General features: G+C 37.3%; 1 protein-coding gene across 2 annotated transcripts in view; it reads left to right on the top strand.

Moving 5' to 3' along the window:
• Window positions 1-14,336, top strand: part of LOC124361803 (tensin-1-like) — an 887,387-nt gene that overhangs the window by 430,414 nt on the left and 442,637 nt on the right. For both annotated transcript variants that reach the window (XM_046815784.1, XM_046815783.1), the window contains exon 3: window positions 12,714-12,788. In XM_046815784.1, coding sequence (XP_046671740.1) covers window positions 12,714-12,788 — 75 coding nt within the window. The remainder of the gene's footprint in view (window positions 1-12,713; window positions 12,789-14,336) is intronic.

Below are 14,336 nucleotides of genomic sequence, written 5' to 3'. Positions count from 1 at the left end.
TAAACGCCTGGTGAATACCAGCATTCCACTATTATCTGAACTTTTTGAATCGTTCTTTAATAATGTTGTATGCACTCTCCATTAAAAAACTTACCAATACCATACAACTAGAAGCGTGATACTACATTTCAAAACAAAGATAAGTATTCGGAATTAAATTCCGAAGCAGAAAAAAACATAGAACTGTTGACATTAAAAATTAGGACATCTTTATTGTTATTGGTTTGAAGTTTAAACTATTGTGTATACATCAATCATTTAATTTTAGCCTAAATAATAAGTTGTGTTATAAATCAGAACTGAATATGTATTATTATACCTGCAGCACTTAACCTCAATCTAGCAGTTGCTCGCGCTGATTAGGTTTCAATGTCATATTAGCCACACTAACAGAGCTTGTTAGTGTAGCTGAGTGCGGCGTAATCTAATGCCGGTGTCTACCTCATGTATCACGATCTGTGGCTGACTCGATACTCTGCACTTAGCTTCAATGTAGCAGTTGCTCGCGCTGATTAGGTTTCAATGTCATATTAGCCACACTAACAGAGATTGTTAGTGTAGCTGAGTGCGGCGTAATCTAATGCCGGTGTGTCTACCTCATGTATCACGATCTGTGGCTGACTCGATACTCTGTACTTAGCTTCAATGTAGCAGTTGCTCGCGCTGATTAGGTTTCAATGTCATATTAGCCACACTAACAGAGCTTGTTAGTGTAGCTGAGTGCGGCGTAATCTAATGCCAGTGTCTACCTCATGTATCACGATCTGTGGCTGACTCGATACTCTGTACTTAGCTTCAATCTAGCAGTTGCTCGCGCTGATTAGGTTTCAATGTCATATTAGCCACACTAACAGAGCTTGTTAGTGTAGCTGAGTGCGGCGTAATCTAATGCCGGTGTCTACCTCATGTATCACGATCTGTGGCTGACTCGATACTCTGCACTTAGCTTCAATGTAGCAGTTGCTCGCGCTGATTAGGTTTCAATGTCATATTAGCCACACTAACAGAGCTTGTTAGTGTAGCTGAGTGCGGCGTAATCTAATGCCGGTGTCTACCTCATGTATCACGATCTGTGGCTGACTCGATACTCTGCACTTAGCTTCAATGTAGCAGTTGCTCGCGCTGATTAGGTTTCAATGTCATATTAGCCACACTAACAGAGCTTGTTAGTGTAGCTGAGTGCGGCGTAATCTAATGCCAGTGTCTACCTCATGTATCACGATCTGTGGCTGACTCGATACTCTGCACTTAGCTTCAATTTTAACAGTTGCTCGCGCTGATTAGGTTTCAATGTCATATTAGCCACACTAACAGAGCTTGTTAGTGTAGCTGAGTGCGGCGTAATCTAATGCCGGTGTCTACCTCATGTATCACGATCTGTGGCTGACTCGATACTCTGCACTTAGCTTCAATGTAGCAGTTGCTCGCGCTGATTAGGTTTCAATGTCATATTAGCCACACTAACAGAGCTTGTTAGTGTAGCTGAGTGCGGCGTAATCTAATGCCGGTGTCTACCTCATGTATCACGATCTGAGGCTGACTCGATACTCTGTACTTAGCTTCATTCAGACATACATGTGGGAAATACATGTATTGGTGTTTTGTAAGACAAGGACATAGTACGGTATATGAATGGATAAAGTAATCAATTGAAGCGTAATGTGTTTACTACCATAATTTGTCGTTTTCTTAACACAGGAAGCTTATAAATTGCACATAGTTATATAAGGACCTTTTCGCTGCTTCTGGAATGATAGATATTCTGGATGGGTGTTGGGGGTACGGGCCGCCTCCTATCGAGATCCATGAGGAAGAATTTAGAGCACTAATCTCAAGTCGAAAGAAGGGGATGGCAGCTCTGAACCAGTCTCTCTAGTCAAAGCAGACACGGGATAGCACACCCTTATGTTTAGGCTGGCAAGAACCTCTGAGGTTAAAGAACAAACCACATAAACTCCAACAGTCATCCCCTGCAGTAGACTAGACCTATCGAATTGCACTTTCTCCCCATAATCTCGACATTTGCGGTTAGTGACGTGCCATAAGGTTGTCCAGATTTACACATCAGTTTTTTGCTGTGCCCAGTGGCACGTTCAACTGGAAGGTGTGAACCAACCAGAAGTGATCCCTTCTGAGTAAATTTTTGCTATGATAATTATAACGCCCTTAATACTTAATAAGTTTTGCAAAGTCATAATTAATTTATTTGAGAACTACTGATTAAACTTTACCAGTAATTATTCAAATTAATTTTGCTTATAAGGCAAAGATTTTTCCAGTCTTAAATCCATTTAGCAGTACTGTACAAGGCAAGGTGTATGTACGCTACACTACGTCTTGGGCAACAGGCTTTGCCGAAGTTGCGTGAAAACGTTCAAGTCATTAGTTACCACTAGTCATAAGTTAAAATCATATGATTGTACACAATTTTTTAATATATGTATTATTTCTGCCATTTTCTCGTTACCATCAAGGTTACCCATACACAAGTTATAATTATAAATACAATGAAGTGACATGCACCATATTAGAACACTACTTTACTTAAATATATTAAATGAAGCTAGTGTGCCATTGATACGAAAACGCCAACCACAAAACTAATAAGTACTATTTAACTCCATTACAAGTATTTGTATCTTATTCCGCTGTGTTTTCAACCAGTAAGAGGAAATATTTGGAATGTTTAGTTTTATTTTATTTACATTACGTCTCATCTTTCATCTAAAGTCAAACAACTTCACCGATATTTAAATTATATCCATCGATTTTAACCATTTATAATGAATGTTTGAAATAAAAAGTACTAGTTTTTAGAATAATTTTACAAAACTTTATATGCAATCTGAAACATATTTTTATTTTTTTCTCTAGGCGCGTAAATAACGGAGTTGTGATTATTTTTAGACATTAAACGGCCAGCAATTTAGAACGTAATGGTGGGACCTACCGAACTGAACTAACTGGTATATTTAGAGGTACATTCTTTTTACTAAGTTTCAACTCTTGTGTGTCTTTTGTGGCACAGTTATCGATTCTACAAGCCACGTTATATAGAATATATATTGAAAGGAACATATAAGCGAGCTTGATAATTAATATTCCGTTCCGTGAAGTCTTATACCAAAACTACCATCTGATCAGTCAAAAAATTGAAACTGTCAGTAAAAGACATAAGAACTATCACTGTCAGAGCTGTTTTTACTTTCGAGTGAACAGGACATGACAGTGCCGGTGAATGTGGAGCGTCCCGACGCCGTTGTCCAGGTAACCTGTTGCCATGGTAACTGCAGTAATATAACAAGCCTTATCCCTTTCTTGTCCTCATTATTGCTGCTTCTTAGACAAGAGTCATGTACCACCGTCTCTGCACAGCCCACTCCTATCTGCTTTACTGCCGGGAACAATGTCATTCTAGTGAGACAAACAATAATTGCTAGACATGGTAACTGCAGTAATATAACAATCCTTATCCCATTCTTGTCCTCATTATTGCTGCTTCTTAGACAAGAGTCATGTACCACCGCCTCTGCACAGCCCACTCCTATCTGCTTTACTGCCGGGAACAATGTCATTCTAGTGAGACAAACAATAATTGCTAGACATGGTAACTGCAGTAATGTAACAATCCTTATCCCTTTCTTGTCCTCATTATAGCTGCTTCTTAGACAAGAGTCATGTACCACCGCCTCCGCACGGCGCACTCCTATCTGCTTTACTGCCGGGAACAATGTCATTCTAGTGAGACAAACAATAATTGCTAGACATGGTAACTGCAGTAATATAACAATCCTTATCCCTTTCTTGTCCTCATTATAGCTGCTTCTTAGACAAGAGTCATGTACCACCGCCTCCGCACGGCGCACTCCTATCTGCTTTACTGCCGGGAACAATGTCATTCTAGTGAGACAAACAATAATTGCTAGACATGGTAACTGCAGTAATATAACAATCCTTATCCCTTTCTTGTCCTCATTATAGCTGCTTCTTAGACAAGAGTCATGTACCACCGCCTCCGCACGGCGCACTCCTATCTGCTTTACTGCCGGGAACAATGTCATTCTAGTGAGACAAACAATAATTGCTAGACATGGTAACTGCAGTAATATAACAATCCTTATCCCTTTCTTGTCCTCATTATTGCTGCTTCTTAGACAAGAGTCATGTACCACCGCCTCCGCACGGCGCACTCCTATCTGCTTTACTGCCGGGAACAATGTCATTCTAGTGAGACAAACAATAATTGCTAGACATGGTAACTGCAGTAATATAACAATCCTTATCCCTTTCTTGTCCTCATTATAGCTGCTTCTTAGACAAGAGTCACCTCCGCACGGCGCACTCCTATCTGCTTTACTGCCGGGAACAATGTCATTCTAGTGAGACAAACAAGAATTACTAGACATGGTAACTGCAGTAATATAACAATCCTTATCCCTTTCTTGTCCTCATTATTGCTGCTTCTTAGACAAGAGTCATGTACCACCGTCTCCGCACAGCGCACTCCTATCTGCTTTACTGCCGGGAACAATGTCATTCTAGTGAGACAAACAAGAATTACTAGACATGGTAACTGCAGTAATATAACAATGCTTATCCCTTTCTTGTCCTCATTATTGCTGCTTCTTAGACAAGAGTCATGTACCACCGCCTCTGCACAGACCACTCCTATCTGCTTTATTGCCGGGAACAATGTCATTCTAGTGAGACAAACAATAATTGCTAGACATGGTAACTGCAGTAATGTAACAATCCTTATCCCTTTCTTGTCCTCATTATTGCTGCTTCTTAGACAAGAGTCATGTACCACCGCCTCTGCACAGCCCACTCCTATCTGCTTTACTGCCGGGAACAATGTCATTCTAGTGAGACAAAAAATAATTGCTAGACATGGTAACTGCAGTAATGTAACAATCCTTATCCCTTTCTTGTCCTCATTATAGCTGCTTCTTAGACAAGAGTCACCTCCGCACGGCGCACTCCTATCTGCTTTACTGCCGGGAACAATGTCATTCTAGTGAGACAAACAATAGTTGCTAGACATGGTAACTGCAGTAATATAACAATCCTTATTCCATTCTTGTCCTCATTATTGCTGCTTCTTAGACAAGAGTCATGTACCACCGCCTCTGCACAGCCCACTCCTATCTGCTTTACTGCCGGGAACAATGTCATTCTAGTGAGACAAACAATAATTGCTAGACATGATAACTGCATTAATGTAACAATCCTTATCCCTTTCTTGTCCTCATTATAGCTGCTTCTTAGACAAGAGTCATGTACCACCGCCTCCGCACGGCGCACTCCTATCTGCTTTACTGCCGGGAACAATGTCATTCTAGTGAGACAAACAATAATTGCTAGACATGGTAACTGCAGTAATATAACAATCCTTATCCCTTTCTTGTCCTCATTATAGGTGCTTCTTAGACAAGAGTCATGTACCACCGCCTCCGCACGGCGCACTCCTATCTGCTTTACTGCCGGGAACAATGTCATTCTAGTGAGACAAACAATAATTGCTAGACATGGTAACTGCAGTAATATAACAATCCTTATCCCTTTCTTGTCCTCATTATTGCTGCTTCTTAGACAAGAGTCATGTACCACCGTCTCCGCACGGCGCACTCCTATCTGCTTTACTGCCGGGGACAATGTCATTCTAGTGAGACAAACAATAATTACTAGACATGGTAACTGCAGTAATATAACAATCCTTATCCCTTTCTTGTCCTCATTATTGCTGCTTCTTAGACAAGAGTCATGTACCACCGTCTCCGCACGGCGCACTCCTATCTGCTTTACTGCCGGGAACAATGTCATTCTAGTGAGACAAACAATAATTGCTAGACATGGTAACTGCAGTAATATAACAATCCTTATCCCTTTCTTGTCCTCATTATAGCTGCTTCTTAGACAAGAGTCACCTCCGCACGGCGCACTCCTATCTGCTTTACTGCCGGGAACAATGTCATTCTAGTGAGACAAACAATAATTGCTAGACATGGTAACTGCAGTAATATAACAATCCTTATCCCTTTCTTGTCCTCATTATTGCTGCTTCTTAGACAAGAGTCATGTACCACCGCCTCTGCACAGCCCACTCCTATCTGCTTTACTGCCGGGAACAATGTCATTCTAGTGAGACAAACAATAATTGCTAGACATGGTAACTGCAGTAATGTAACAATCCTTATCCCTTTCTTGTCCTCATTATTGCTGCTTCTTAGACAAGAGTCATGTACCACCGCCTCTGCACAGCCCACTCCTATCTGCTTTACTGCCGGGAACAATGTCATTCTAGTGAGACAAACAATAATTGCTAGACATGGTAACTGCAGTAATGTAACAATCCTTATCCCTTTCTTGTCCTCATTATAGCTGCTTCTTAGACAAGAGTCATGTACCACCGCCTCTGCACAGCGCACTCCTATCTGCTTTATTGCCGGGAACAATGTCATTCTAGTGAGACAAACAAGAATTACTAGACATGGTAACTGCAGTAATATAACAATGCTTATCCCTTTCTTGTCCTCATTATTGCTGCTTCTTAGACAAGAGTCATGTACCACCGCCTCTGCACAGACCACTCCTATCTGCTTTATTGCCGGGAACAATGTCATTCTAGTGAGACAAACAAGAATTACTAGACATGGTAACTGCAGTAATATAACAATGCTTATCCCTTTCTTGTCCTCATTATTGCTGCTTCTTAGACAAGAGTCATGTACCACCGCCTCCGCACGGCGCACTCCTATCTGCTTTACTGCCGGGAACAATGTCATTCTAGTGAGACAAACAATAATTACTAGACATGGTAACTGCAGTAATATAACAATCCTTATCCCTTTCTTGTCCTCATTATTGCTGCTTCTTAGACAAGAGTCATGTACCACCGTCTCCGCACAGCGCACTCCTATCTGCTTTACTGCCGGGAACAATGTCATTCTAGTGAGACAAACAATAATTACTAGACATGGTAACTGCAGTAATATAACAAGCCTTATCCCTTTCTTGTCCTCATTATTGCTGCTTCTTAGACAAGAGTCATGTACCACCGTCTCCGCACAGCGCACTCCTATCTGCTTTACTGCCGGGGACAATGTCATTCTAGTGAGACAAACAAGAATTACTAGACATGGTAACTGCAGTAATATAACAAGCCTTATCCCTTTCTTGTCCTCATTATTGCTGCTTCTTAGACAAGAGTCATGTACCACCGTCTCCGCACAGCGCACTCCTATCTGCTTTACTGTCGGGGACAATGTCATTCTAGTGAGACAAACAAGAATTACTGGACTTGACAGAATTCTGGGGAAGACAATTGTTTTATATTAGTCAAATAATAAAACTGTACAACAATATGAGGGTCAGTTCATCCTTATACCTCACCGGTCTTTCCGTTGGCTAAGGTTCCAGCAGAACTTAAAAAAGATTAAATTCTTCTAAAGGGTTCTGAATGCAACACTTGAAAAATTAGCACTTTTTAACATAATCAGGAAAGCTTAAAAATCCGGAAACATCTCCTAAAAAGACTTTCTTGGTGATAAAAGTGAGTGTAACACTTTTTTAGTTAGTCAATATAGTCCAAACGTTTAGCACACATAATTACCTAGAGCCCGGTAATCAATAGTGTTATCTGATGGCGAGGAAACATTTTTATCGAAACTGGTGTAGTTTTATTTTTTAGGTCTCTTTTAACAACCACAATTTTACCTTCTGCAACGACTCAGTTAATCTTTCCTCTCATTTCACAGGCGAGTGTACTTCCTAATCTATTTCTCACACTTTTCATTTACTTTGCGGAACTTCTTCTGAAAGTGTCAACAGCTGTTTAGTGTCAGTTGAATTTGGAAAATTAAATAAAAAAGTTTTTTTTTTCAGAACTCCAGAATATTCCAGGTATCTTTCCTTATATTTCTATTCTTATAAAACTATCGGATTTTAAAAAATATTAGAAAAAAGAAACTAGCCGAATTGATCCAGCCGTTTTCGAAATTACCACTTAGAACACATTTTAGGGTTCATATTTATTTATAATATACGTCTATTTACCCGTACGTGTTTTTTAATCTTATAATTTTCTATTATGTGAATTTAACTTAAATAAATACAATAATTATATAATACTTAAGCTTCCCCGCATAACAAGTTTGGTGTACCATATTACATTCACTAATACCAAGGTACAGTTGTTGTTAAACTTGTATATATTTTAGAATCCAAGACGAAATTGCAATAACCAATTATTTTAAATATAAAAAAGTAAACTGTCTATAAAAATAAAACATGTTCTGAAATTTTTAAGGAGAGCCACTTTGTTTGTAGATGCAATTAGCTGACAGAGAGAGAAGGCTGAAAGTGTTCCAACAGAGCTCATCATTTATTCCATATCATCTGATTAAAAATGTAGACGATATCGTTGATTCTGCTTGTACGCCTTTCGCTACAACTCTCGTTACGTAAATAGTAGTGCCCTTGTGTTTCTGTATAAGTGCATCAACATAAAAATAACAGAGTCGCAGTCATGGCCTGCATTTATACCGGCCGTCGGTCTAGCATAGTGCTATTTACTATTTGAAGCCAACGCCCTTTATTTGCCAACCTTGGCAGCTCATACACGTCTACTTGGTAGGAACCTGGTGGCATCGAAACTAATACGAAGCAATAGCAATATGATATTGTTAACCCTTATTAGTAGCCTGTGATACGTAACTATTTAGCTTTTACTATAGACAGATCCAGGTAATATTATTGGCTGAGCGTTAGCGAAGCATTTCACTAAAGATGAGTAAAAAACGTTATTTTTGTCTCTATGTCTACCAGCACGAAATATGTACGTAACATGGAATTCTATGGTGGTGCATATGTCACTCCATCAGATTTGGCTGAGCGTTAGTGAACACTTTTACATTGGTCTTATGCGTCACCATGATGGCAGCTGGCAACAGATTCTGTCGCTGACTGAATAAATTTCTGAAGAAACTGCGCACAAGCAAATGATATTTTATCATGTAGTAAAACATATAGCCTTTAACTATAGACTTGAAATTTTGCATGCAACCTCAGTGAAGCCTGTTAAGCGAGACTTGGGTGTGGCATACTCCTGCCTTGTAATATTTGCCAGAACTACATATTCGATTCTTTGTTTGAAGTTTGTTTTACGATGAAAGTATTGTGAAGGAAACAGGATTGTGTTACTGATTTTTTTGAATCACTGAACGATTGAAAATGTCCGGAAAAATCCGGTTTCCTTTACATATTTGATACACACTTATGGGTTCAGAAATGCTGGGGCAGAAATGATGAAGAGGAGTGATTAAAATAGAATTAAGGTGAGGACACTTTGTAAGTGAAGAAAGAATTTAATTTTTGCATGTGTCTCTTGAAATTATTATAAGTTTAAACATCATAAACATATATAAATTTATCATGCTTTAGAAATAAAACTTGTTTTGCGGTTAAATACCGGATGCTTGGACTCTCCCTATGCTAAAATTTTCTTACCGTGAGAACATCTTATTTTTAATTAAAAAAAAACCATACTGTGATAATTTAACAAAAAGTAACTATATCCAACAGTAAAAGCAAGGTTTTAGTATGTTATTGAAGTGAAATAGTTAATGTACTAACTATTCACTACTTCAACGCTATTAAAATTAATTATATATGATAATTCCAAAACTAAATAATTAGAAATATTTGTAAATAATACTAAATATGTATTTTTTACGTTTTTATGCATATAAATGTAATTCAAGTATTTCCTCAAAAGAAATCAAAATAAACGAGACAGAATGTACGGGTATAAATCCAGAATTACAATGTTACCTTTTACACTATAGTTAGAGGCTACCTAGTAAGAACATAACTTGCTGACTAATAAGCAGTCAGTAAGTTAACAGATTGTTTTATTGGAAGGCTATATATAAGAAATAATGTTTGTATAAAGGATCTAAACTATATCAAACAATTTGTAATGAATATATTATTGATTGTTGAAATATGGTAACATTGTTTACATTGCATACGCCATCTGTTCTCAGTAACCAAAAGTATGAGCTTGGGGTAAAGTATGTGATGAGAGCACAGTGCACGGTATAAAAGCTTACCAGTCTGGTAAACCTAAGTATGCCTCCACCTAAGCCTCAGATCATATAATATTTACGGGACTTGAGTGTAGCACGTCTATCCTCGATTAGCCATTATTTATTTGAAAGTTTCATCACGAAATCCTCACCCTCCGGCGACATCATTTGTATTGTCGATATTGTCTGTAATACGCTATTTATTATTAATTTGCTTCATTGGAAATTCTAAGATCCTTCTAAGGGATTTTACGATAGTTTTCTACGTTTCGTAACCGATTGGTTTAAAGCACAAGAGATATAGTTCAAATTTCTTCAGTCATGTGAAAGGGTATTTTTACTATGCAACTTAAAGACATTGATTTAATAAAGCAGGTTTTACCGTTACCGATAAAGAAGATTTGAAATTGTTTACGGCCCTCAGGGTTCTTGTCGCTTAATTAGTATTCGAGATCTATTTTTTTATAGAAGTTACACTCGAACCTAGTATATCATTAGGTCGTGTAAATAATGAATGGTTTGTCAATGAAATTATAATTCTTGATAAAGAGATTCATTAATATTTTATTTTGAATAAATATTCTACTTTTTATTTAAAAATTAGTAAAATAAGGTCAAGGAAAAGAATGTTTTATTTTAACAGGCAAAGTTAGGGCTTATAAGCCCTCTCTGACACTTCATCTTTGGAACAAACCACCTTAAAGGTGACATTTGAACCACACCATCAGTCGGGCAGGCGAGTTGCTTGCAAGAACTTCATGAATTTGCGATAACCGTTGTACTCCCGCTTCACTTTGCCATTGGTCAGTCAATTATTTGTTTAAAATTTATTTTAAAATAAATCCTTAATGTCAGTGGTACATATCACATATAGGAAGAAAGTTTGTTATAGTAGGCTACACCTATATAACGAGTTTGATACAAATCAATTTGACGACTTTATTGTCTGTCCATTAAGACTGATTATAAGTCCGCAATTAGAACACATAACTATAAATATCCAGTGTTATTCTTTATCTATACAATAGTAAAAATACAAATAATTATTTTCTTGTTTTATATAATAATTTTATCTTTTACCAAAAATATTATTTAACATAAAGTACCAATGGATCAACAGGTGGTGCGATTCTGTGCCGTGCGAGTAGGTATAAAAGACTCAAAAAGGCGTGCGCAAAAACATGCGGTAAACAATAGGAATAAAGCAGTGCCGATTGGAAGGCTTATAACAAAAGTAAGCCGGATAGGAATTAGACAAGGGAATAGCTTTGTGGGAAGTGATCGCACTATGTGGTAGATTGTAGTGTGAGGGGTGGGGCGGGGGAGGGGTGTAATTACAGCCGACGTAGATATTGTAGGGGTAGTTCATTGTTGCCGGCCGAGATTAAAATGTTGACATGAGCTGCCCACTACTGCATGCCATGTATGCCTCTAGTGATATGCGGCTCCCCCTCCTCACCCTTCCTCAACCCCTCACCGCGACCACCCCCACACTATCACTTGCACAACACGTTCTGGTGTACCACCGTTACCATTGTGGTGCAGTACATTGCAGCATTTATTCAAACCACACATGGAACAATTCTGACTTTACAGCCAATTTGCTTCTTAGGGACACTGGTATAATAATAATATGATTACACTAAATGATGTAATGAAATCTTATTCGAATTTTGCGTAACAGACTTTGCTGAGTTTGCACGCATTATTTCAAGTCATAGCTCATTCTATTCTTGAGATGCCCCTTCTTTAAAAACACACATACACACAATCATTTTCTAAGAAAACTTGTACACACCCTTGCTGACAAAAAAGAAATTGTGCCACCCTACTTCATGATAACTTCAATGACGCTCAGCTAAGTTCTATGGTTGGACATGCGCCATGATACATCTCATTCTTGTATACTGTATAAATGAACTTTCATGCACAAATTAGGGTCTGTAGATGAGGATTTTCTAGAGAAACCTTGCAACACTATATATTAAAATTTTTGTTCATAAATTTGAATTTCATAGCCGTGTTTAAGTATAAAAGCTGTGCACATTTTCTACTCTATTCTACACATCCAACCACCAAAAGATTTTGTTATATGCGTTAGCGCATTTATGAAACGTGTGTTAATGTGTATCATTTTAAAGTCTCTCAAGATTATATTCAGTTTATTTACAAATGTATTTACTCTACTTTGTTCTCGTTGCCGTCATTGTTTCCATACGACCAGCATGAAAATGATTGGTTATACAATGTGCTCGCTTCCACAGATAGAACAATAATACAGAAAGGTTGATGAAAATAAAATCAATGGAGTATGCTGTTGAATTAGAAGCCACTTCCCGTAACGTTGTTGAAGCCAAGAAGACCACTAATGGAAAATAGGACTATTGATGGAAGCCAGAATTTCATCACGCCACCGGCCGGGCACTATGTTTAATGATAACAGGTACATGATTAATGAATTCTAATTGCACATCAAAAAAGTGACCGAGTCTAGGGCTTGCAAAATCAGCACAAAATCAAAACATTCTATTAGATTACATCTACAGAAGGGCATAATAAAGTGTAAAGTATTAATACTTCTTTGAGGAAGGGGTGTTGTGGTAATTAATAGTGATTGTGTTTTAGGGCTGTTCCCGATCCAAGCCTGTCCTGCTGGTGATATCACTTACAGGGATCAAAGTATGCAGCCCGGATGGAAAGGTAAGTCTTGAAACATAACTGAGTATAAAACGTTAACTTTAACTTCTTCAATTTATTTTTAGATATAAAAGTAATAGGTTGAAATTTGCTGGCGCCATTGTTTTCGAAATAATCCGAAATAACAGTACGAACAGACGAAATAACAGTTCTACGTTTTTGTCACACCATTTTTATGCCATAATCTATTCAATTCTATTAAATAAAACTAGGAATAGTTTTTATGCACAAAAATGTATTTTTCTAGCTGATAACTTCGCCTTATTCTTGTAAAACTAAGGTTGGTGTCATAAAACGGTTCGTAATTTAACTTCGAGTAAATTAGGGAAATGTAAATCTGACTAACTTTAAGAGGATGCAATAGATATTTGTCTGGGAAAATAATTTTTATTGGTAGCCTTTTAAGATAAATTATCTCAAGGTCGAAAAAGATAATAAAATTGTAAAATGCAGTTACTGTCATTTATGTGGACATTTAGGAAATTCTGTAATTAGGCTCAAATAAAATCGACTGAAGATTTATTTATTGGGAATACATGATTTATAGCTTCAGGGAGTGAATACTTATGTTTTAATAATTTGTGTTAAGAAAATAACATTTCTTTATAAATAAAAAAACATTTCAACCCCTCCAGTCATCTTTCATGTACACACTGTAAAAACGTAATATTCTTGTTTACAACCGACTTTAAAATTCTTTTAATTCTACATAGAATATTTACCCCTCATCGTAAAATTATATCAGTATATGTTTAAGTCCTCTTGTCCTCATATTTCCTGAAATGTACTGGGCTCGAATAATGCAATTTCCTTAAAGAATTCAAAATGTTATTCCAACCAAATCTGTTTTAACCACCTTACTATAGCGTTGTGCTGTACAATTCTATTTACATATGTTATACAGGACCCCAAAACATTTATTTATTAAAATACTTGGTCTGTTTTAAATATAAATTCCCATCTTAAAGCGATTGTCACAAGATGCTATAAAATCCCAGTGGGCTTTGGGTAAAAGAGATAATCTCAGACTCTGGAGTGTACGCCACTTTGATGTTCTGCGACAAGGAATAGAGATGATTGCCTATCTGATTGAGTTTCTTTGCTGTATGATGTGGTGTAGTTATATATGTTTGGTAAAGATAAGAAATTACACTCTGTATTTACAAAATACCAAGGCAGAGGTAATATGACTATTCAATAACTAACACAATAATGTATTCAGCAACTCGCAACCATTTACAAGGAGTTTAATTTTCATTACTACACTTCGCACAAAACTTGTTCCACTTTTTAATTAAGTCCAACCGAATAACGAATAGATTTTGAACAAGAAATATGGTCTTACATAACAAATAATTAGTAGATTTAGTAACATTATCACTGTCATATATTCCTGTTTGCTTTTTGTTAAATAGAAGCTGGGCAGAATATGTCAGTATGTTCAGTAATTAGTCTATGTTATGTCGTGTGAACCAGAAATGTCGTAGCCATTTCATCAGTCTCGTAAGCCTAAGATATAAGAATACGTCTATTAAAAACAAAAAGAATAAA

Source organism: Homalodisca vitripennis, chromosome 5 (genome assembly GCF_021130785.1).
Source record: "Homalodisca vitripennis isolate AUS2020 chromosome 5, UT_GWSS_2.1, whole genome shotgun sequence".
Taxonomy (NCBI): Eukaryota; Metazoa; Arthropoda; class Insecta; order Hemiptera; family Cicadellidae; genus Homalodisca; species Homalodisca vitripennis.
The sequence above is the reverse complement of the archived record's forward strand: the minus strand, read 5'-3'. Positions and strand labels throughout refer to the sequence as shown.